Raw genomic sequence first — 22,656 nt, 5'->3', positions numbered from 1 at the left:
TCCTGACCAATACTTAACATTGTTAGAAAAAATGTGTGTTAAATGTTCTTAATGTGGCTGTTTTCGTCACTCAATTGAATCTAACCCTGTAGCTCAGCCTGTAGCGTCTGAACTCTCTAAACTAATAGTAGCATTCACTAACACGATGCTGTCTTGTACAGTGGCCCTCTAGCTGTAATGACGCCAAATATCTAAAATGTCATAAATTCTAAATGGAGTTTTGAAGCACATTCATGATTTACAAACGGAAGTTTAAGCTCTGAGGCACCGTTAGTGTTTATGTTGGAGAACTGTGTGTTTAACACAGTGAAGCTGATTCTTATTTGACTGAACATCATCTCTTGTTTTCTCTCTCCCCCTTTCCCTTTTCTCTCTTTCATAATGCCATCAATGATGCAACCTTGAACAACAGGTAAGACAAGTTTCTCTTTATTCTTATTGGGAACTTTGTTGATGTTAGACATCCCTGACCAAACAGTTGTCTTACTGTGATTGTGTGGTGAAAAGCTGTTTCATTTATTTACTCGTTCTTGGGTGGTTTGACCAAATGATGCCAGTGAAGAATTTGAATATTCAGAATACACTTTTAAAAAAAGGAAATAAGTCAGGCAGGAATAAGCTTTTGTTTTCTAAAGAACAAATGAAGGAATTTTGGCACTTTTCTAATGTTAATGCGTGGAGTATGAATTTTCATTTTATGTTTTTTTGGTACAAACTGAATCTCTGAAAGGCCAGTGGGTGGCAGAGTGGCATTGTGGAAAGATAATATTATATATTGAATTTTTTTTTAAAAACAGAAGCATCATCACATTTTCTCCATGTGCAGAACGATAACACTCGAGGTCAGACTCAATGTGCGATCCAAACTTGGTGTTATGTGGAGAATGTTTTGATGACCTGGGACTGAAATATTTTCACCAAATATTCAAAAATGTGTGTCACCCTCTTTTGTTGATGTTCGGGATAGGTTCTGATAAGTGGTTCCAACTTGGATCCAGTTCCAAGGTTCAATAAGATCTGTTGATAAAAGATCTCTTATCACATCTTTAATTCACATTCTCTGTTTAGTTGATATAAGAACAACAAGTTGGTTGGTTGGTTGTTGCTTGATTAGAAGAAAGAAAGACACTGAACATGAGATAACTCAGCAACGCTGTTATTAACAAACATGTTCCAAAGTCAAAGTGAATTCTGTGACCCGTAGCAGTGCAACAACAAGCTCACCTTCAGGTAACTTTAAGTGCACTGTGCAGGTAAAACATCAGCAGTTTATTCAGTTGATATTTACTGAATGATAAAGTAGAATTAATATTCATTTCACTGCAGTTTGTTTTTTAAGTTTAAAAATCAGACACTACTTGGTCTTAGTGGGTTTTGCATATATTTCTGAAACACATATTTCAAAGAGAAATGGATATGGCCGATATCACTAGATGCAGCTCTATTAATCAACGTGCATATGCAGTGTAAAGCAGTAAATGTGTGGTTAGTGATATATGAAGCTGCACAACAGCGCCCTGCTGTGGTAGATATGGGTCAACATGCCCGACAGTATCAGTCGGTGACGGCTGAAAATGAATGAAGTTATGAGTGAACTGTATTGTTGAAGTTCTGTTATTGAGCTGTTTCAGGCATGACGTACCCTCCGGGGTCCACCAGATGGCATCACTTGGAAGATAATGATGTTGTATTTCACAGCACAGGGATTGGTGTGAGACTATTGTCACTGCAGAGATATGTGAGGCATCATATGTCAGTGAATCTTTAAAGAAACTCTGTGGTTCTTCATTCATCTCACTGCTTTGAGTCTGTGTTTGCTGAGACCCCGCCTCTGCTGCCGAGGACAGCCCCGTCCACGCTGTCCTCTCTGCTTATTCAGTCAGCACTACGCTGTCCCAGGGTGAATATGTTGCTCTATAGCTGATCCTCTCTCGGTGCTGGACCAGACAGAGATCTGGTGCTGCTACAGCGTAGTCATAGAAACATCACGGAGCTTGAAAAATTGAGGTTTTAATAAGATATTAGTGTAAACAGAAGTTTGTAGTAACATCTACCGCTCTGAGCATTTAATATCCATCAGTCTATAAAGTGGTAATCACTAAGTTTGTGGTTCGTTCTGATTCTTTTCTGATACTAATAACCCCATTGAAATTAATTGATATTTAATAATAGAGTTATTAGAATCAGTGAGTGACTGGAGATTGTACTGTAGTATTTTAAGTCTGTAAACTGTTACTCCATTGAGTCTTTTTCTCTGAAAAGTACACTCAGTGGCCACTTTATTAGGTACACCTGTACAATCTAATGCAACAGCTCTGCCATAAAAGTTTTCAGTCTTCATCTTTTGTTACGTTTCTCTCAAGCTTGGATTTGGGCCGTTTATCCAATTCCTCCTAGCAGATCTTCTCAGGCTCCGTCAGATTGGATGTGATGCGTCTAGGAGCAGCACAGATGTTCTGTCGTGTTTAAATCTGGACTTTGGGACAGGACAGTCAGAGACTTGTCCCAAAGACTTTCCAGCATTGTGTTGCCTGTTTGCTTTGGGTCATTGTCTTGCTGAAAGATGTCGCTGTTGCCCCAGACTCAGGTCACGTGATCTCTGGAGCAGGTTTTCTTCAAGGGCCTCTTTGTGTTTCGCTGTATTCAATCTTCCCTCGGTTCTGACCAGTCTCTTTGTCCCTAATGCTGAGAAGCATCCCGCATAGCGCGATGCTGCCACCATCACGCTTCACCGAAGGGATGGTGTAGGCCAGGTGATGAGCAGCGCCTGGTCTGCTCATCGTTCAGTGTTTGTCTCATTAGACCAGAGACTCTCTTTCCTCGTGATCTCAGAGGCCTTTAAATGCAGCAAACTCCAAGCAGGCGGTCACAATCCTTTTCCCCAGAGTGGTTTACCTACAGCCACTTTACCATGAAGGCCTGATCGATGCAGAGCTCCTTCCAGCAGGTTCTCCCATCCCTCTTTATCTTGTCTGTCTATGTTGTCTGTCTGCCTGTACATCCCTCTAGCTTCTCTCAGATACAATATTGATATCTGTCACCCTTACATAATGCAAGGACATCCTCGCTTTCTACCGTATGTGTGTGTGTGTGTGTGTGTGTGTGTGTGTGGCCTGTGAAATGGAAAAAACTGGGTTGTCATCCCTGTGTCGATGTCTATGGAAGAAAGAGACGGAGCATTCTTAAAGTCAAAGCAAAGCAGTCGGCCAACTAAATTTTTTTTTTGGCCAGTGAGTGAAATCTGATATCACACACACACACACACACACACACACACACACACACACACACACACACACACACTGACCTGGTTTTGTCCTTGAGAGTCAGCCAGTGAGATTAAGCCAAGTGAAATCTATAAATTGAGACGGTGGCTGGGGACCCACATGTGTTGTGGTTGGCTGTCTAACACTGCAGATAGATAATCTTGTTGCAGTGTGGAGTCGGTTGTGTAGCAGCGAGGGGCGTTGTGGAGTCTCAGCCCTGCTCGTTCGCTCCATCAGGTGTCTGCTGGGAGAACTGCAGCTCTGACTGCAGCCGGAGCTCAACAGAGACAAATGGCCGCTGGTGGCGAAGGGAAATAACTGCGCAGCTCTGGACAGTCTGGCTTCTGGATGAGGAATGTTCCCAAATCAGAAACCAATATTTAGTAATGCACATATAAAGCTTTTGATATTAAGGTTTTATTTTAGCTCTTCTCAAGTTTGTTCCCGTGAGGAAAAGGTACCTGGTGCCTTTTCTTTCTTACCGTTGAATAAGGCTGAACTGATGAGTCAGTGTATCTGATTAATTGATCAGAACAAAACTAAATAACATCAACTCTGACAATCGGTTCAAACGCAGAAAGTGCCAAACGGATTTTTTTAGATTTGTAAGTTTTGATCTGTCGGAATGTGAAGACTTTGACTTTTGGGAAACTGTGATGGCATTTTTCATAATTTTATGGTATTTAATAAACTAAACTGTCATCAGTTAATACAGATGATCATTACTTTCATATGCAGGTGTGCAGCTGTTCCTAATGAAGTGCTCAGTGACTGGATATCTTATTTTGTTTCCATGCAGATGTTATGAATGGTGCGTTCATGTGCTGCAGTGAAGTTTGAAATCTGACAATGACGCCTGGCGCTTGACAAACTTAGCAGGATAATGCAAAACCCCTGTGTGTGGATGGGTTCAGTCGCTCATCACATTATTCTCTCCGCGTGTATTAAGACACCTCACTCATCATGAGGGCTCATTTAATTTCCCCGCGTGTGATGGATGTGTACGGTAGCTTCCCCCCCCGCATGGTGCCACTGCGTGGTGGGTTAATGAAACCCTATTTACAGTCTCTCTTTAAGGGTTGAACTGTCCTCATGAGTGAGCCCGACATGAGCGCTGCAAAACTGCGGGATCTCGTTCGGGACACCTTAATGATTGGATTTAAAGTTGACATCTGTAGCGCTGTTCTTTCTGTCTGTCTTTCTGTTTTCTCCGCTGTATATTTATCATGAATTTTGGCCTCCCACTCCTTTTCCAGAATGTCTGTGAAGTTTTTCTCGCTTCTCCGAGGTCACTGACACGTAACAAGAGGTCAGAAGGAGTTTTCCTATATAGGTTGTTGATTTTAGCAACATTAGGACAACATACTTTCCCCCTCCGATCCAACGTCCACCCCGGAGTCCTCTGAATCAAATGCTGTATTTGGTGTTTTAAACCACTTCCAGACCTCATGCAGAGAGACGGACCGGATTAAAGCCACTAGAGCAAGAAGTGGGCTATTGCAGAGGTTTTGGGAATGTTTTTTATTTTTTTCTACTTGTCCTCTTTTTCTCCCTCCTTTCCCCCCAATTTATTTCGTTATCTCTGCTCTCCCTTCTGTCTGGTTCACTCTTTCCCTGTCATTTAATCTTCCTTATCCCTCTCGTTCTTCTCTTTCCTCCATCAACCCGTCGTCTGGTTGCCGTTCACCATCTCCCATCATTTCATCCCAGATTTCTCTGTCTTCCTCATTCTCTCTGTCCACCTTGTTTCTACTGCCCCCCCCCCCCCCCCCCCCCCGTCTCTCTCCCTCCTCTCCCTTTTCGCCCTTTTTGTTACCTCCGTCCATGTCACTTATTCCCCCCTCTCGTGCCCAGACTCCCCCGTGTCACTGGCACCATAATAATCACTGCATCAGCGGCCGGGGTGGGAGACGACGCAAAGGGGTTAGGGGGGTGTTGGTGGGGGGGGGAGTGGGGGGAGGCGTTGTCAGGGAGACTGGGGAGGCGGTTGCCGTGGAAACAAAGAGTGAGGGATGGAGGGACAGAGAAGAGGTGGACTGGGTGTGACAGTAAGTGAGGTTGAGGAGTAAAAATAGAAACGCTCTGACAAGATCCTCCTCCCTCCTTCTTGTCCTCCCCTCCCCTCCCCTTTCCCTCCCCTCCCCACTCACCCCCTCCCCTTCTCCCTCCCTCCCTCCCCCTCTCTCTCTCTCTCTCTCCCTCTCTCTCCCTGCCCAGCAGCATGGGCAATCAGCTGTAGGGTCCTCTCTCCTCGTTTCCTCCATCTCCAGCTGATGTTCAACAATCTGTGACCTTCAGAAGGAGGGTTTACAGTGACTTACAGTGATGGTTTTCTGCGTAAAAAACGGCAAGAGCATCAGATTTCATTTGAGCATCCGCTGGTTTTCTTTCTTTCTTTTTTTTCATAAAAGCCTTTTTATGTTGTTCTCCCGCTTTTGAACTTTTCTCGTTTACCTGTATTTGAATCCCACGGAGTTTCTCTCTGGTCTAGCTTGTTAGTGTCCAAACTGCCAAACTTTCAGCTTCACAGATTTTTACAGTTTCACTTGTGGAGCCGAATTTACCGACCTCAAATTATCATCTTTAAACTTCTCAAACCGGGTTTGCATTAGACTCTTAAAAGTTACAGCAGCCGTTTTTACAGGCGAAATAACTACCACCATCATTACTACCATGTCTGCTTGTGTGTGTGTGTGTGTGTGTGTGTGTGTGTGTGTGTGTGTGTGTGTGTGTGTGTGTGTGAAGCCAATTTTTTGGAAAACATTTTCTTATCTAAAGTTAGTTCTCCAAAAACTGTGGTGCATAATACAAAATGCATGATATAGATAATATAAAAACATACAAAGACAACAAAATAACAACAGCCAACAGACACTATTGAAATCTACAGAGCTGATATCAGCAAAATGGGCGGCTACAAAGGCTTAATGCTGTAGAGACGGGGACATGCATGTGTGTTAATGAGTGAATATGTTAATAATTAAAATAATAATACCAGGAAGTGTATTTTCTAAATGATCTGTTTCTCTGCAATTTGTGCAGTGGGTCGTTTGTGTCGGCATAGCTCACTTTGAGAAAAAGTCGAGTAAGCTACACTATGATGTGGGTCAGAACCAATAAGGCATTTACACTGTGTTTGCAGTTTATTAGGTACACCTGGCTAAAAGTAAGTAGTACAGTAAGAAGTACAAGTATGTAGAAATATCACAAAATTATAACAATACAAATTAAACATACAAGAAAATAACGTGACAACATACAAATGATGAGAAACTAATAAATCCAAAATATATATCATAAAATGAACAGCAATAATAACAATTATATCAAAACAAGAGCAGAAGTGAGAATGTGATGCGTGTGCAATGTGAGTAAAATAAATAAGACATTAAAACATGGACAGTAATACATGGGAACAGTTATAAAACAGCAGTTAAATGGTCTTTTTTTAATTAACATTAATAAAACCTAATTGTATTAATATTCATATTAATACATTTTAAGAATATTGTTTTCCTTGCTATGATGAAGCCAATGAAAAGACTAAAACCAATGTTAATCTGTTTGTTAAAACTGATCTCAGACACAAACCCACTCTATACTACTGCAGTAAATCTTTAACGACAGTCTACAGCCATGCTAGCAGCTCTGTGAGGCTGTACTTACTGTAGACACAGCGCTGCTTTCAGCCAAATGCTAACAAAATGTAAACAAAGTGGCAGCCCACACCATAATTCACTGAATCCATCTCCTCAAGGGAAACTCAGAGCATGATTATCTCCTGAACAGAGGAAAGACTTGGGGATTCGGGGTCACGGGTGGTGGTGCAGTCGTTTCAATGTTACCTGACAGAGGTGTCCACAGTGTCAGACTTTGTAAACACCTGCTGTAATCTGATTTGCAGAATTAACAACTCTTAAATTTGAATATTTCTAAGACCAGAATGAAAAACATAAGCTCCAGAGTTAGCATTAGCGGTCATAGCAGCATGTTCGTTGGCGGTACTACATTAACCGCAACAGAACATGTACATGAAAGGAAGTAAATGACAGTTTAGTCTGATGACGTGTGATGTCTGATGTCTTCTGACTTTAGTCACCTTGCTACATAGCTAGCGTTAGCATTAACAGCTGTTTACTTACCAGTCTAGAAGAAACATTGTGAGTTCTGCATCGAGCTTCATTCCTTTACTCACGCCAGCTTTAATCTTGTCACGTCTTTTCTTCTACTGAAGTTAGCATGCTAACCAGCTAGCCCCGGCCCGCCTCATCACTTCCACGACAGCGACTCACTGTAGCCTCCAGTCTGCCCTGAAGACGCAGCACTGGTCACCGGACGTACTGTATTATCCCCTCTTGTCTTGTAAACACAACAATTGCCGAAGCTCCCGGCAAGAAACCACGTTCGGCGGCAGAGCAACAGCCCCTTTAACAGCAATAAGGCCGAAACAGAAATACTACATCCGTAACAGGATTAAACCAAGTGAAACTTGTACTACCTGAGCCAACATTTAAACAGTAGTGTGAACTGGACAGAAGAATGACATCTCTGAGTGCAGCTGCAGTGAAAGTGATCAGCAGGAGTAATTATTATTATTATTATTATTATTATTATTATTATCATCATTTGTAGCTTATTCACAATTTGTGAAGGAGAGAATTAAAGACAGAGGGGTTAGCCAGAGCCCATTTGAATGTTAGCACCAGTCACCTCTGAGTCTGACCCACACTTTAACAGAAGCAGTCCCCTGGGTTTCTTGCATAACACCCTCGCTTTCCAAGTCTTTTGAAACTAAACAAACTGTCTCATGCTTCCCTCTTCCTCTCTTTGGCTCCCTCTCCCTCTGTGGTTACAGTAGACAAATTGTTTATGGAGGATTATGTAATAATGCTCATTCATTTTCAGTCATGCTTGACAAGATGTTCTTATTATCTGGGCACAGGCCCTGGATGTGTTGGGGTTGAAGGGGGGGGGGGGGCTTGTCGGAGACAGTCGGCTGTCATGTGCAGTGAAAAACTTCAGCGAGATGTCAATATGTTTTTGTTTTTTTTTGTTTTCATCAAGTATCTGTCTCTGTATCTGTCTCACAGGGAGGGTAGGACCTTAAGCTGTCTCGCTGACAGCTGATTCCCAGTGGTTCACAGGTTAGCGACATTAACTGCTGTCTACACATGTACTGGCTGTCAGTGCTTTCAGCCGCTGTCTCTGTCCTCGCAGAGCACTGAACTCACTGTATGTGATGTGTATGTGCTACACATTGTAAGGGGCCGTATCCCCCTCTGAACGTGACTTCGGTCCTCGGGAAAATTTTGCCCCACGCTTAAAACAACCAGAAGAATCTCCGGTAGTGATGCTGTCGAGACAGAATTCTGGATTCCAGATGGTTGCACTCCTTGAAGTCGGTTTCTTTGCTCTGCAGCGTGCATGGCGTTCATGATGTGAAGCACAGAGCGTCACTCCAGAAAAACAGCCTCAGCTAAATGCCTGGAGTGTAGCTGTAAATATCTTCTCGTGTCGCTTAAGCTCACGATGTTTTGGTAGATGTAATGTTTGTAATGTAGGAGCCTGCTGAGCGTTAGAAGAACCTTTTACACAGATTTTCTCTGTTAAGTCCAAAAAATCAGTGCGAAGCAAAAACATGGAGATAAGAGCGGCAGGGTGGAGGCTGAGACCCTGAGCTGCTAGCACACTTTTAATCCCCCTTGCAAATCTGTTGTACAAATCCTGAGCAGAGTGTGTTGGGGTATTGGGTCAATTTTAAAGTGGAAAGGTCTCCAGTTCTGTTTAGCTACCATGCTGTAGTTTCCCATAGTGATATTCTATACTGAAATGAAGAGGCCTCGGAAAGCGCTTGGCTTTGTCCTGATTCAATCTATCTAAGCTGTCTACAACACAGCGGCGTCCGTCAGTGGCCCCATCCTTCAGAGGACGCGGTCCATGAAGGTGTGGCCCCTTGTAGGAGACTTCGCAGGCCGAACCGAAGTGAGATTTTCGAGTTTTTGTTTCAGGCAGCTGTGCCCGCCCTTTACCGTTGCGTCCTTGACGACATGCAACTGTTTTTCACAAAAACTTGAGGTTTTAAGGCCGTTGAACTGAGCAGAAACACAATACTTACATTTAACAGTGTAATCCTCAGGTTCTATGTCAGTGCTGTTTGCTTTCATTACCGGCGCGCAGTGAATCTTGGGATATGTTGGGCCACGAACGATCCACCTGTTAGATCCTTCAGGAGCCTTTCGAAATGGCACAGTCTAGTTGCTTGGCTGTGCAGCCTGCGAGGTTGCGGCCCCTGTAATTGGAAAGGCTACACCTGTGATTTTGTGGAAACTTGTGATGATGAGTTAAGATCTCTGTGTGTTTGGTATAAGCTTACAATTTTTAAGACCGTTCCAGTGACACATAGCGAACTGGTATCGTTTTCACCTTGTGAGTCACCTTGGGGAGGCTAATGCAGACGCCTCCACACAGGGGTCACCCAATGGTTTGCTGAGTAGGAAACTGATGTAAATCATAAGCTATGACCTTCACAGTCACCAGGTCTCAACCCAGCTGTACACCTATAAGATCTTGGACAGGCTCCGCACCACGTTCATCAAACATGGTGTGATCCCAGGGCCCACTAGTTCAAACCAGTATCAGAAACATCTTTTTGGCCTCCTGCAGAATGTATTCTAGATATAATATCCACTGGAATTTGATCCACAGCTCCCAATGGAAAAGATCTTGGCTCGATGTGTGGCTTTATTCCCCATACACATCTTAAATAACCCTAAAAATGTAGCGTAGCTTGCTAAGTGTGGCTCCTGTGCACGGGGGTTAATAAACTCACAGTCTGCAGTTTTATAAGGAAAGTGTTTGAACAAAACTAATTAGGTGAAAACAGTAAGTATCCTTTTGTTCAGGCTACGCAGCCCTTTCAGCTCCAGAAACACAAAGTACTGCTACTTTCAACTGGATGATAATTTGGTCATTTTTTTTAACCGATGCACCTTCAGAAACGTGTAACAGCTGTGGCGTCTTTGACCCTCTGTCTTGCCTTGTGTTACTTTCAAAACCCATTTATCAAACTGCTAATTAGAAAGCTTCTTTCATAGCTGACACTTGGCAATCAAGCTGACATGATTCACCTCTGTGAGTCATAACTGTGACATTTTCTTTCTGCAGAGTTACATGAGGGAAAGTATAGCGATGTGGTATTCCTGCGATTTGATTTGGATAGCATTGAACCCATTATTCCCCGTTACTGTTGTCGCTTACTTCAGATTAATGCCATGCGCCGCTGTCCCCTGCAGCATTTCAGTGGGCTAAGCTTCAGCCCGTCGCGGGTTTTCCAGCGAAAGACGAACAAATCCGTGTTGCAGAGCGCTTCGTCTGTTCAAGAGCTTATACTTACTCAGCAGTCAGCAGTTAATGTTTCCATTCACTTGCGCTTGCCACCTCCTTTTATCCAATATGTGCAGAGAAGATGTCTGTGGCTCTTCCATGTGAAAATAAATGCCAATCCTAAAGCAATTCTGAAACGTTGAAAATGTTACACCTGTCAGCTGAACCACCGGAGACGCCCGAATTTAAATTTCAAAGAACTAAATATTTGTCCCTACCAAGCCTGTGCATGCAGTGATTTACACCGTTATTTAATCTGATTAATTAATGTAATCAGCTAAATCAATTAAACTAATTATGGTAAGTGGTTGAAATCAGAACAAAGTGAAAATACAATTAATAACACTTGGTTCAGGGCACAGTCTCTTCACGTGCACATGACATCAGTGTGGTAAGTTACAGCCTAAAAATATATATGAAGTTTTTATATATATGTATAAGATATAAGAACGTGACGCTGTGAGGATGATTACAGTCCTCAGTGATGTCTCACTCATCCCTCCTTGTGTCTCTCACTCTGCATCAACTGGTGAGCAGTGGTTGTCATATGGCAGCTGAGTAACTGTGATACTCATTGATCTGTGTGCATGTATGTTTGCCACTGTGCATGTGTGTGTGTGTTTGTGTGTGTGTGTGTGTGTGTGTGTGTGTGTGTGTGTGTGTGCATGCGATCCTGTGTCTTCATGTGCGTATGCTTGCGCACATTTGTCGCTAGGGGCTGGATGCTGAAAAAAAAATTTGCTCCTGCGAATGAGGGAATATTCCGGGCTGTCATGTGACTTTGTGATGTCAGAGAGAGAAAGAGAGAGAGAGAGATAGAGAAAGAGAGAGGGAGAGCAAGGTGCAATTTAGCCCCACAGCTGATCCGTGCAGTGCTCAGAGAGAAGCCGACGCGAACAGACACACACACTCACTCTCACACGCACTTCTTTTGCCTCGCCTGTAAACGCGCACACACACGCATACACACATACAGTTCACACACATTTGCACATTTACACACACACATACACACACACACACACACACACACACACACACTCAAACACACACACATACATACACACACATGCACACACAACTCTGAGCTATCACTTAAAGGATACATTGCCTCCTCTACTTTCCAAGCTCATAACACTGTGGAGACTGTGGACATCTTTGCCTCCTGGACAAGAATAAAAAACGACAGAGAAAAGAGCAGGAGACAGGAGGAACAAACTGGAGACAGAGAGAAGAAAGAGCTAACTCCTCAAAAAAAAAGACAAGAAAAGGAGAAAAAAGGAGAGAGAAAAAAGCCAGAAAAAGAGCAATTCAAGAAGACCTGACAGCATAGCAGGAGAATGTCCTTCCTGTCTGGCTCGCCCTGGCAGCCTGGCATTATTAGTGGCAGCAGCGGGTACGGACAACCTTCCAGTGGGCATCAACGGCAGCAGCAGCAGCCGCAGCAGCAGCAGCACAAACCTCCCAGTGCCCTCTCTGGTGCCAACATCCCCGCGGTCCTGGCCTCCTCTCCGCTGTCACCCTCCAGCCTGGCCTCAGCCCAGCACAGTGACTGGCAGTGCCAAGGCCAGATGGCACCGGGGGGGCAGGTTACCGCTGCCTCTGCCGCCGTCGCCGCCACCACCGCCACCCAGGGGGGGTCCAAAATAACTTTGACAGCAGATGAGGTAAAATTAGGGAGAAGCAGGACTGAGGGGGCGTCGTCTGGGACGGCTGCAGCAGAGGCACCAGCAACGCCGACCTTCAGGATGCCAGCACTGAAGATAGAGGATGAGGGGTCCAGAAGGGGGAGGCTGAGAGAGGACGAACACAGACTGGGAGGGGCAGAGGGGTCATTAGGGAGCGCAGGACAAAGCCCCAGCAGTCCCCTGTCCTCCTATTCCTCCCCTTCATCCTCATTACCCTCCCCTTCTATCTCACCAGGGAGATCCTTTCTGAATTCAGCACTAGACCCTAAACCCGCAGCGAACCCGAACTTTGGACAAAATAATCTGCAACAACATCACGCAGACAGCAAAGATGGATTTTACGTCCAGGGATTTCAAGCGTCTTCCCGAGGCCAGTGTTTGCTTCCTCCACCAAAACAGGCCTCAGGGCTCGGGGAGAGAAACACACTGAACCCTTTAAATCCAGGAAATAAAGGGGATGAGAGGAAAACCGTTAGTTCTTCCGCATCTGGTGGCCTCCTCGGAAGTGTGAAAGAAAAGTCAATAGCCGGTCTAACAGGAAATCTAACTCTGAAGCCGTCTTCAAGTGTTGATACACAACCTGCGAGTACTGCTCCTTCTGCTGCTGAGTTAACAGGGGATAGAGCCGGCGCCCCTGCAGGGCCCGCAGCAGGGCCCGCAGCAGGCTCCCCACCAGCTGCAGCTAGCGGAGCTAATGCTGGCGTAGGGGAGAGCGGTATGGAGAGAGAAAGCTTCAGTCATACTGAAACGAGGCGGACAGGGCCGTGTACTCCACCCAGTAGAGGCAAAATGGAGAGCGGGGTTACAATCCGTGGCCAGTCACAGAATTTAAATCAGATGGAGGACGGGAGAATGAGCTCATCTGCTACGTCACACAGAGAGACCAAAACTAGCCATGGCGGCGGCGGCGAGTTGCCACAGCGGACAGCGGTGAGGCGCGCGATGTCTGACTGTTCACACCTGTCTGTTCCCATGGTAATGGCTGGAACGTACCCGACCAGTATGGGAGGCTCGCCCGGGATGACGCCCAATGTGCCGAATTTCACCCTGATGGGAGCAGCGTGCCCGCCCAGGGTGCCGTACCCGCACGCCGCCGTCCGACGCTCGCTCACTGTCATGGACGGTGCAGAAGCCGCTGCGGCGATGGTGACGATGATGTCGTCACGGTTAATGACGTCGCCCGTATTGCCGTCGTCCCCGCCGCCAAAGAGGCACCATGGCAGCTGCGAGACCAGCTTTTTACTTCCTGTTCCACCCCCTGCAGGAACGTCTGTTCACAGCTACCAAGACAGTAAACTGAGCGCAGCGGGTAAGACTCCTCTCGTTTGTGTGTCTGTTTGTGAGTCATGACAAAACATTTGAAGTTTCAAACCTTTAAACCTCCAGGTTTCCCACCTCCTGGAAAAAAAGTCAGCCAATCGGAGCTTAGTTGGCAGGATCTTGCTAAAGAGCTAATTAGCTACCACGCTGCATTCATGGAGACTAGCGAGAAACCTATAAGACAGAAATAACAACAATTAAATTAGTCTGGAAAAGAAGAATCCTGCACACTGCTCTCGCTCAACATCACAGGTTATTGATCATCCTAACGTTTCTGTCGCTTTAAAACTTTGTCAGAAGAATTTTAAATGATGATCTTAAATAAATAATGCCACACCCATCTTGTGTGACAATTAGTCTTTCAATCATTGACAGTGACTCTGCCGTGTTACATTCCACACATATATATACACAAAAAATACATATGCAAGAGCCATCTCAATATATAATCAAATTACTTACAAAAGTGTCTGTAGAAATGACAAATCATTGAATGAAATCATCGGCTTTGTAGCTTTCATAAGGCATTTTAAACTATTGGTATCTTGAGTCTGCCGTAGATAGATCTATAAAGTCTATAAAGGATGACATCATTCAGTCCTTTAAGGGGTTAATGTTTGCAAATTGAATATCTAGTTCACTTCTGAACAGATACGAATCTTTGATCAATGCAAAGAAACGGATACATCACTCTCTACTGATTGGTTGGAGCAGAGCAAAACTAGAGACAGTCTTGTGATGAGATCATGTTCTGACCCTTTAGTGCTCAGCAGTCAGTACTTATCAGTCAGACCACGCCCATCTTTGACTTTTCAATCTCAGCTACACACCTGTAAAGTTTTGTGACTGTTGCTGTGACAAAATCTGTCGACAGACAGACAGACAGAGAGACAGACAGACAGATAGACAGTCGTATAAAAGTCCTCAAAACCGTCTCTGTGGTACTTCCTGCGACAGTAGATGTCTCCAGGACAATGTGTTGCCATTATGACACATAAGGCTGAAAGGTGAAAACAATACCGGCCACAACCCGCGCCCTAAAAAGACCTTCCTTTGTCTCGCCAGCGAATAGGATGCAGTCATTGATTATCAGCCGCAATAATCATGTTAAAGTTCTTTCATCTGCTGTGATGCAGAGCGTCATGTGTCTTTCTCAGGAGGTTTACATTAACTACAGCGTAGTGATGTATATATGTGTGGGTGCAGGCTCATCTGCAGAACCATAAATAACGTCTTAATGTGTAACGATCACTCAAGCTTTAAATTCCAGCCATTTAAAGCTGATCAACCTGATCAACCCGGTGAATTTAAAGTCGCTGCAGAGATTTACTCGATTATGTAACTCTGTACACCATCAGTGTCACAGCTCCGACAGGATGGACCGTGACCATGTTCCAGCTTTCGTGGCGCTCCTCCTTCATCTTCGTCAGGGGTCGTTGAGCATGTGAATATCTATATATATATAATATTTATATAAGGGTTTATAATTAGGTTATTAACACTTTATAGATCATAAATAAACAATTATAATCAAGTTATAACACAGTTTTCTTACATGCAGGTTCACTAATGAGTTTCTACCATGTATAACTGGTAAAAGGAAACACATCATTACACATTATAGATGGTAGTAACTCGTTAGTAAGATTAATGAGTAGTGAGCATTAACTTGATCTTGCCAATTAGTGAGCCTGCATCAGTGTATGAAAACTGTGTTATAACTTGTTTATAATTGGTTATTTATGATTAATAAAGTGTAAACAACTGAATTAATAACCTAATTATAAAGTATTTATAAATCCTTCATAAGAGTAGTGTGGTTGTAAACTGGTACAGTTGTTGACTCTGCCCTCTTTTCCCACATTAGCTGAGTCTGAAAAGAGGTTTTAGAATATCAAAAGTGGGTTGCCACATTGCAACTTGTTGGGTGTGTTTAGTGGCTGAACCTCCCAAAAATGGTTGTGAATTATTTGGCTTGCTGGTTGTTACAGGTTATTGTGGTGAGAGAGAAAGAGGAGAAGACACAGAAGCCACGAGTTACCGAGTATAACGACCAGCACAACCTTCACTCTGACCGTTTCCTGACCTTGAAATTCACTTTGCCCGTCTGTGTATTCTGGTGCCAAGCGCAATGTGCACTGTGCACAGGTGGGGAGGAGGGGAGCAAACAGGTGAGAGGTTTATTCAGATGAAGCACTGCGAAGCTGAGGCGACGGTGTTGCTGTGCTGAGAATAAATGTCTCAGAGGCACGTGTTTCTGAAGCGACGTCACTCTGCTGGTATTTCGGTGATTTCATCAACAAGATAATTTTTAATTAAACACAGCCAATAGATGCATCTAAATGAACGTTTAATTTGGATGAAGCAGGGGACAGCGATGAAGCACTCTACATTCATTTACAAATTAATGATTGATTGTGACAGTATCCGCTGTCCACAGCTGCTTCACACTGCATGAAAAGCTTCTCCTTCGGTTCATTAGATTCCTGCAGCCGTCTGAAGGCAGCAGGACACGTATCAATAGATACATAAATAGATAAATGTGCAGCCTCCGTTTTGACACCGCAGAGCAGTGCCATTACACATGAGCATCCACCTGTATTAATTCTCCTGCAGATGACTGTTTGTTGACATTAGCGGGCTCCATTTGTAAGATAATGTCGCACACTGCCGTAGAGGTGTGGAAGAGCGGCAGCACAAACATCATATCCTTTGCATTTGTTATTTCCTCCGCGCCGGCGACAGCCAGAGCTGGAGGACATATTCACATTCACTCAGACAAACATTCACTTGGATTCAACGATGATCTGATTTGATTTTGGTGGTGAAAGGTCAAAGGTCACGGTGACTTGTGAACGCGATATCTCCAGGAACTCCTCAAGGGAATCCCTTCGACTTCGGCACAAATGTCCACCGGGACTCGAGACTTCACACAGCAATTAGGACAAAATTTCACAGCGATGCTTAATATTTTTATATGACTCCGGATAAACAGGGATGTGACCTGAAACTAGTCTGAGTGGCGGTGGCAGACAACCGCGAGGAGGTCGTTCTAGTTTACATAGAAAAAGTGAAACCACAAAAATCCAACCCATTATCAGTATTAACACTTAGCAGCAGTAAACAGTGCATTTTGTGGTTTGTATTGATCATTGGACTGAGTGAGCTTTGAGGCATAAGGGGCGAGAGATCAGTGAGTTTTGGAAAAGTTCAGATGATAAAATGACACGGACGTCCTTACCTCCTCTAACAGGAGGTTTAATAAGGTGAATCTAAATGGGGAGAACAGGTTTTGCCAGATCATCACTGCGTTTCCTTTCATTTTTATGAATGTCACCTAGATATTATCACGTCTTCATATTTTATATTCACATTCTTTGAAATGACACAGTTTGATTTATCCTGGGAGGAATTCAGCTGAGATTTTTCGGCAATTGAGGCTGAGAGTGATGTGACAGAAAAAGAAAGAGGGAAAAATGCATGAAGGGAGTTGGCAGAGGATTATGGGAGGACCGGCCCAGGGCTTAGCAGTTTATTGAATGAATGCTGATTTGCATTGTAGACTTATTATATGTCTCCTTATAACAAAGTTAATGAAAGAGGAACCATCCATAAATATATTAATTCAATTCCCCCACCTCCCTGTAATGTCTCCTATCCATCTCAATTCAGTAAATACGTTGTGTTTCTCCCTCTGTGTAATGATTTATCCATCCACCCTGCTCTGTTTTTCAGACCGCAGTCGACAGAGAAAAGCTGGGACATTGATTAGATATTGACTCTGACTGTACTCATTCAAATATAGAGCAGCTATTTCTAGCATCGTATGTGTGAGCGCGCGCGGATATGTGTGTGTGTAGGTGAAGAGCTTCAAGTGACGTGAATCTTACAGATTTTAAAGGCGCACGCCTCCACAGACGCACACTGACAGTAGACAGTGTGTCTGCAACTTAAGGTGTTTTTTCCATTTAGCACTCAAATAGATCACAGCTGCACAACAACACACACACGTACACACACACACACATACACACACACACAAAGAAGTACACGGCTATAACAAGAGAGGTAGGCCAATGGGAGTCTTGAAGTTTGAGCTAACAGGAACCTCAGACACTGATAATACACAAACACTTCACTAAACAGATGGGCTCAGCCACCGTTTTTCTTTCTCCTGCTGATTTGCATAAAGCTGTACATGCTCGCCAGGACAACTGTAACACGCTCCGGTATCAGTCACTCCCTGGCTTTAACTCAAGCAGAACATTTCCTGTGTGAATCACATGGCACCAAGAGATACCGTATGAACATATCACCGCTAAGCTAGAGCTAGCCAGCGCAACACGGCTTCTTGAGAAGTTTCACATTCGCTGATTTCCTCGAGTTACAATCCTTGACATGTAAGCCCTGCTTCATTCGGCAGAATTTAAATACATATATACAGTTTACAGTGCAGCCAAAAAAACGCTGTTTGTTTTAATTAAGTAGTCAGTCAATAATATTAACTGTAAAGATGTGATTTCACGCTGCACCCCGTCTACGAAGGTCAGCTGAAGATTTCGTTAAGCACAGCAGAGTTAATTTAATCTCAACTCAGTTTAAACTTGCAGTGCAGAACTTTTATCTCCCCCTTCTGGCAGCGCGAGTAATTACACACACACTGTACTCTGAAATATTTTACTAATACCAACTTTTCCCCAGAGCAGTACAGTGGATTACACACTGCGTCATTTCCTGTGAATCTCAAGGCCAATTTGAATCCAACACAATTTGATCACAATTAAAACTGCGATATAGATTTAATTACTAAATGTAAATACATGTGCAGACCATAAAATATATCAAACATGGGGTTTTGATTGAATGAAAGTATTCTAAGTTTAAAGAAAGTGTCGGCACTAAACTAACAGCAGGAAATAGTAAACAAAGCTTTATGTGCATCAATAAAACCCCTCATTATTACAGAAACAGGGTTTTAACTAATGTTAAACATAGTTTGTTTCTCACTGTAAGAATGTCACTGAGCACAAAATCAGTGTGTGTGTGTGTGTGTGTGTGTGTGTGTGTGTGTGTGTGTGTGTGTGTGTGTGTGTGTGTGTGTGTGTGTGTGTGTGTGTGTGTGTGTGTGTGTGTGCAGTGTCATGTGGATTAGCACTGTGTTTGTCTGTCAGTCTATTGATTGTCCTGTCTCTCAGTGTAGGAGCTATAGTGGTCAATACACGTGGTTCATGTGTGTGTGTGTGAGACAGAAAAGGAAAAAGTGTGTGTGTGTGTGTGTGTGTGTGTGTGAGAGAGAGAGAGAGAAAGAGAAAAAACCACCTATAGCAAAATATCCTTGCACCAGCTCCATGTCTGTGTATGTTAGTCATGCTCTGATTTACGTGGCAGTCAACTCTCTCTCTCTCTTTCTCTGTCAAACACACACACACACACACACATGCACACACACATGCACACACACACACTCACACACACACACACATGCACACACACATGCACACGCACACAGACACACATGCACACACACACACATGCACACACACATGCACACACACATGCACACACACACACACACACATGCACACACACACAGACACACGCAGCTGGTTGCCAGCAGCTGTGTATTGTAGCGTGGTATGAGATGGATCCTCTGTGTTCTCAGCCAGCAGTCTCAGTCTGGATGAGTCATGTTGCTGGTCTCGCAGGGTGGAGCGATACAGCGACGCAAACTAGCATGTGCAATAAACATCGATTAGTGTCGGGGTCAAAAGGTGCCATCCTTTTTTTTTTTTTTTTCAAAATAATGAAAGTATAAGTTCAGTTTTTTCTACGAGGCTAAACATCCTCTGAGCTCATTCAGTTTTGGCTCCCTTCACTTAATGCAGAGAACAGAGGGTCAGGTTGTGCTCCCACCAATCTGTCAGCTGTCGAGTTGCATTATGGGTAATTTAGCCGCCAGGTTTTGACAAGGAAGACGAATGCATGGAATAGAAAAGGTGATATCTCTGAATCTGTTGCATCGATTTCGATTCATCCGTTGTGTAAAAATCCCACAACGATATAGAGGTGAAATCAGTGGCGTGTCTTTTTATTGCCTGGGCGTTTCATCGCCTCTGGTGGTCAGGACCAAGCGGTAACCTCCGAGGCTGACAAATGAAGCCAACGTGGAAAACTGCAGTTCCTGTAATGGCCGCTTTAGTCCGGCTCGATCCCGATCAGTCAGATTCGGGCCTCAGGCTGATCCAGTTTGCAGCCAAAGCTTAAAGTAACATGAGGAAACGTATGTTTTGTGACGGCAGTGACAGATCTAGAGGGACCTGGTCTGTTGTTTCAGAGGAGACAGGAATGTTTCACCCTCTCAGGACAAAGGGAGAGGAGAGGACATATCCAGGCCTGTCCAGTGTCATTGTTATGTAAGAGATGTCTCGATGGCAACAAAGAACCCCCGTCTCTTTCTGCCCTCCGCCCCTCGGCTCCGCCGCCCCGTCTCTACATCCCGAGCCCCCTCCGTCTCTGCCTCCGTCTGCTCCGCTCACCTTCCTCCTGCTTTCACTTTATTCCTCCTTTTTTTTCCTTTCTTGCTCATGCCATGAATCAGCTGTTAGCAACACTGGTGCTGCAACCCCGTCTGACCTAGTGTTTCCTCTGAGGAGGGTGGATGTCTCTGATGGTGTTTTCATAATCCTGGCGCTCGGATGAAGAACACTGAGCCCTGACATCGAAGGACATTTCACAGCTTTTTAAAATTCTGATTCAAACAATCTACATAAATGTTTTTAATTAAATAGTTATTTTTATAATCATATTTCTAATCCTCACCTGCACGTACGCTGTGACACATGTCGCTACGTCAGGATATGACACTGTCCTATTTTCCCTGCGTCAACGTGTGTCGACTCCCGAGAGAAGCTGCGTTCACTCTCCCGGCTGGAAACATCCAGGCCAGCTCACTCATGACAAGTGTAGAAAAGTACAGAATGAAATCATTTTCTGTTGCAACCCTGACAGATCCCGTCTCAGACAGTTTGTAATGGATGAGAAATTGTGGAAGAATGACAAAAACTCTTTAACAATACAACTTATAAATATAAGACACAGAAATAAAGTTTATGTTTAAACTGTTTTGCATTCACCACTGACCCCGTTTTAGTTACATGTGAACAGTTTCACCTTTGGAGACATGAGAATCAAGTTCCTTCCGATCTCCTGTATCCACGTTTAGTCGTAATTGTTTCGGTAAAATAGGCTGAAAGTGACAAAGACGTTTATTTCTCTCACAGTGAAATCTGACAACAAGGAGAAGCAGGAGAAGACAGAGACCCTGTCCGGTAAGACGGAGAAGATCGACACCTTTGACAAGAAAGAGAAAGAGGAGCAGCAGAAGAAAGACAACGGGTCGGACAAGAACCACAAGTCCGAGAAGATCCTCAAAGACGAGGACAAGATGGAGAAGATGAATGCGGAGAAAAACAACAAGGCCAACGAGAAGGCGGAGAAGGTGGACAAGCCGGAGAAGACCGACAAAGACGAGAAGAAGGAGGAGGAGAAGAAACTGGCTGAGAAGAAAGAGGAGAAGGGAGGGAAAGGCAACGGCAACGGCAGCAAGACCCTGCCAAGCCCTGACAGCAAGAGCAAGGTGGGTCTCACACACACACACACACACACACACACACACACACACACAGAATACTCAAACGCACTGCTGTCCAAACACATTTGCTGCATTACCACATTACACACTCCGGCGGCGGCAGGGTGTCCGGTGGTTACAGAAACAGTCCCGTCACCCAAAGGTCACAGTGCTGAACTCTGCCGGTGTGTAACTCAGAGGCTGTGTCGCACCGTCCACTTTTATTCAACCTCCTCCTGTTGCGGTGTGAACGCTTCACAGGAGAGCCGTGAGCCTACGACAGTCAGGAGACAGAGGTCAAAGGTACAAATACATCGGTGCGCACTTCAGCCGAGGCCAAGCAATCCTACACGTCTGTCAGATCCAGTTATTATCTGCACTAAACTGTAGAAAGTCGTAGATCTCAACACCATAAATATGTGTATGGTTTTTTTTTCATCCATACATGGGGACTAACTCCTGATAGGGATGCCGCGATTGATCAGCCATGAAAAATACGTGATCGGTAGATTGGAATTAATGCTTCTAGTCACCAATCACCTTAAAACTGTCCTGTGAGTATTTCTAACATCGCAGGACATCAGTCTCACAAGTTGTGTTGTGTGTTTTCTGTGTGAATGTGTCCCAATATCTGAGGCCAGATTTCCCCATCACCTATACTTTTAAACTGCTGCTCATATTAATTACATCTTAGGCTTATCAATTAATAATTACCAGCTCATGAGATCTTTAAATTGTTGATTCAATTCAATGATTTCATCTCTGCTTTTTCTTTCTCTTCACTTTCTTTTACTGTTATTATCTTTTAACGCCATAATCACCAGGCTGACCTTGGTCCAGACAAACCAACCTCCACCAAACCACGTCCGTCATCTCTCTCCACCAATGGTGAGGCCACCTCGGCCAAACAGCCCTCCCCCTCTACAGCCTCGACCAATAAAAAAAGCCCTCTACCCAAGGAGACCACACCCACCGCTGCCAAGCGACCACCAACACCTGCTGGCTCCACCAAGGTCAGTATAATCCATAAGATATAATATACCATAACATAACATAGTATAGTATAATATATACAGTATATATGTATATACTGTATATGTGTGTGTATATTAAGTTCATGTCTGCTGCTGAGATAATCACTGACCTGAATCTAATATTTGTTAATTTGTCTGAAGCTGAATTTAATGTTTATTTTGTTATTGAACAATAGTTTTGCCTCTATGAACATATCACACCACATTTATAATAATATATAAAAATGTAAACATGTCATAAATATATAAATGTAGGAGTGTAGTGTATGATAATTAAATTTGCAGACGAACAGACCTTTTATTGAGGAAACACTTGTGTTACCACTGACTTTTGA

The 22,656-nt window shown here is 43.9% G+C and overlaps 1 protein-coding gene across 5 annotated transcripts in view; it reads left to right on the top strand.

Annotated features, from left to right (window-relative positions):
* The window catches only part of LOC130179076 (microtubule-associated protein 4-like), an 87,279-nt gene that overhangs the window by 39,857 nt on the left and 24,766 nt on the right, over positions 1 to 22,656 (top strand). For 4 of the 5 annotated variants that reach the window (XM_056391817.1, XM_056391816.1, XM_056391815.1 and 1 more), the window contains 2 exons: positions 20,938 to 21,293; positions 22,112 to 22,300. In XM_056391817.1, the coding sequence (XP_056247792.1) occupies positions 20,938 to 21,293; positions 22,112 to 22,300 (545 nt within the window). Of the gene's footprint in view, positions 1 to 11,278; positions 13,647 to 20,937; positions 21,294 to 22,111; positions 22,301 to 22,656 lie in introns of those variants that run through there. The other variant, XM_056391813.1, reaches the window with a different exon arrangement.

Source organism: Seriola aureovittata, chromosome 12 (genome assembly GCF_021018895.1).
Source record: "Seriola aureovittata isolate HTS-2021-v1 ecotype China chromosome 12, ASM2101889v1, whole genome shotgun sequence".
Lineage (NCBI taxonomy): Eukaryota > Metazoa > Chordata > Actinopteri > Carangiformes > Carangidae > Seriola > Seriola aureovittata.
This window is presented reverse-complemented; position numbering and strand designations above follow the sequence as displayed.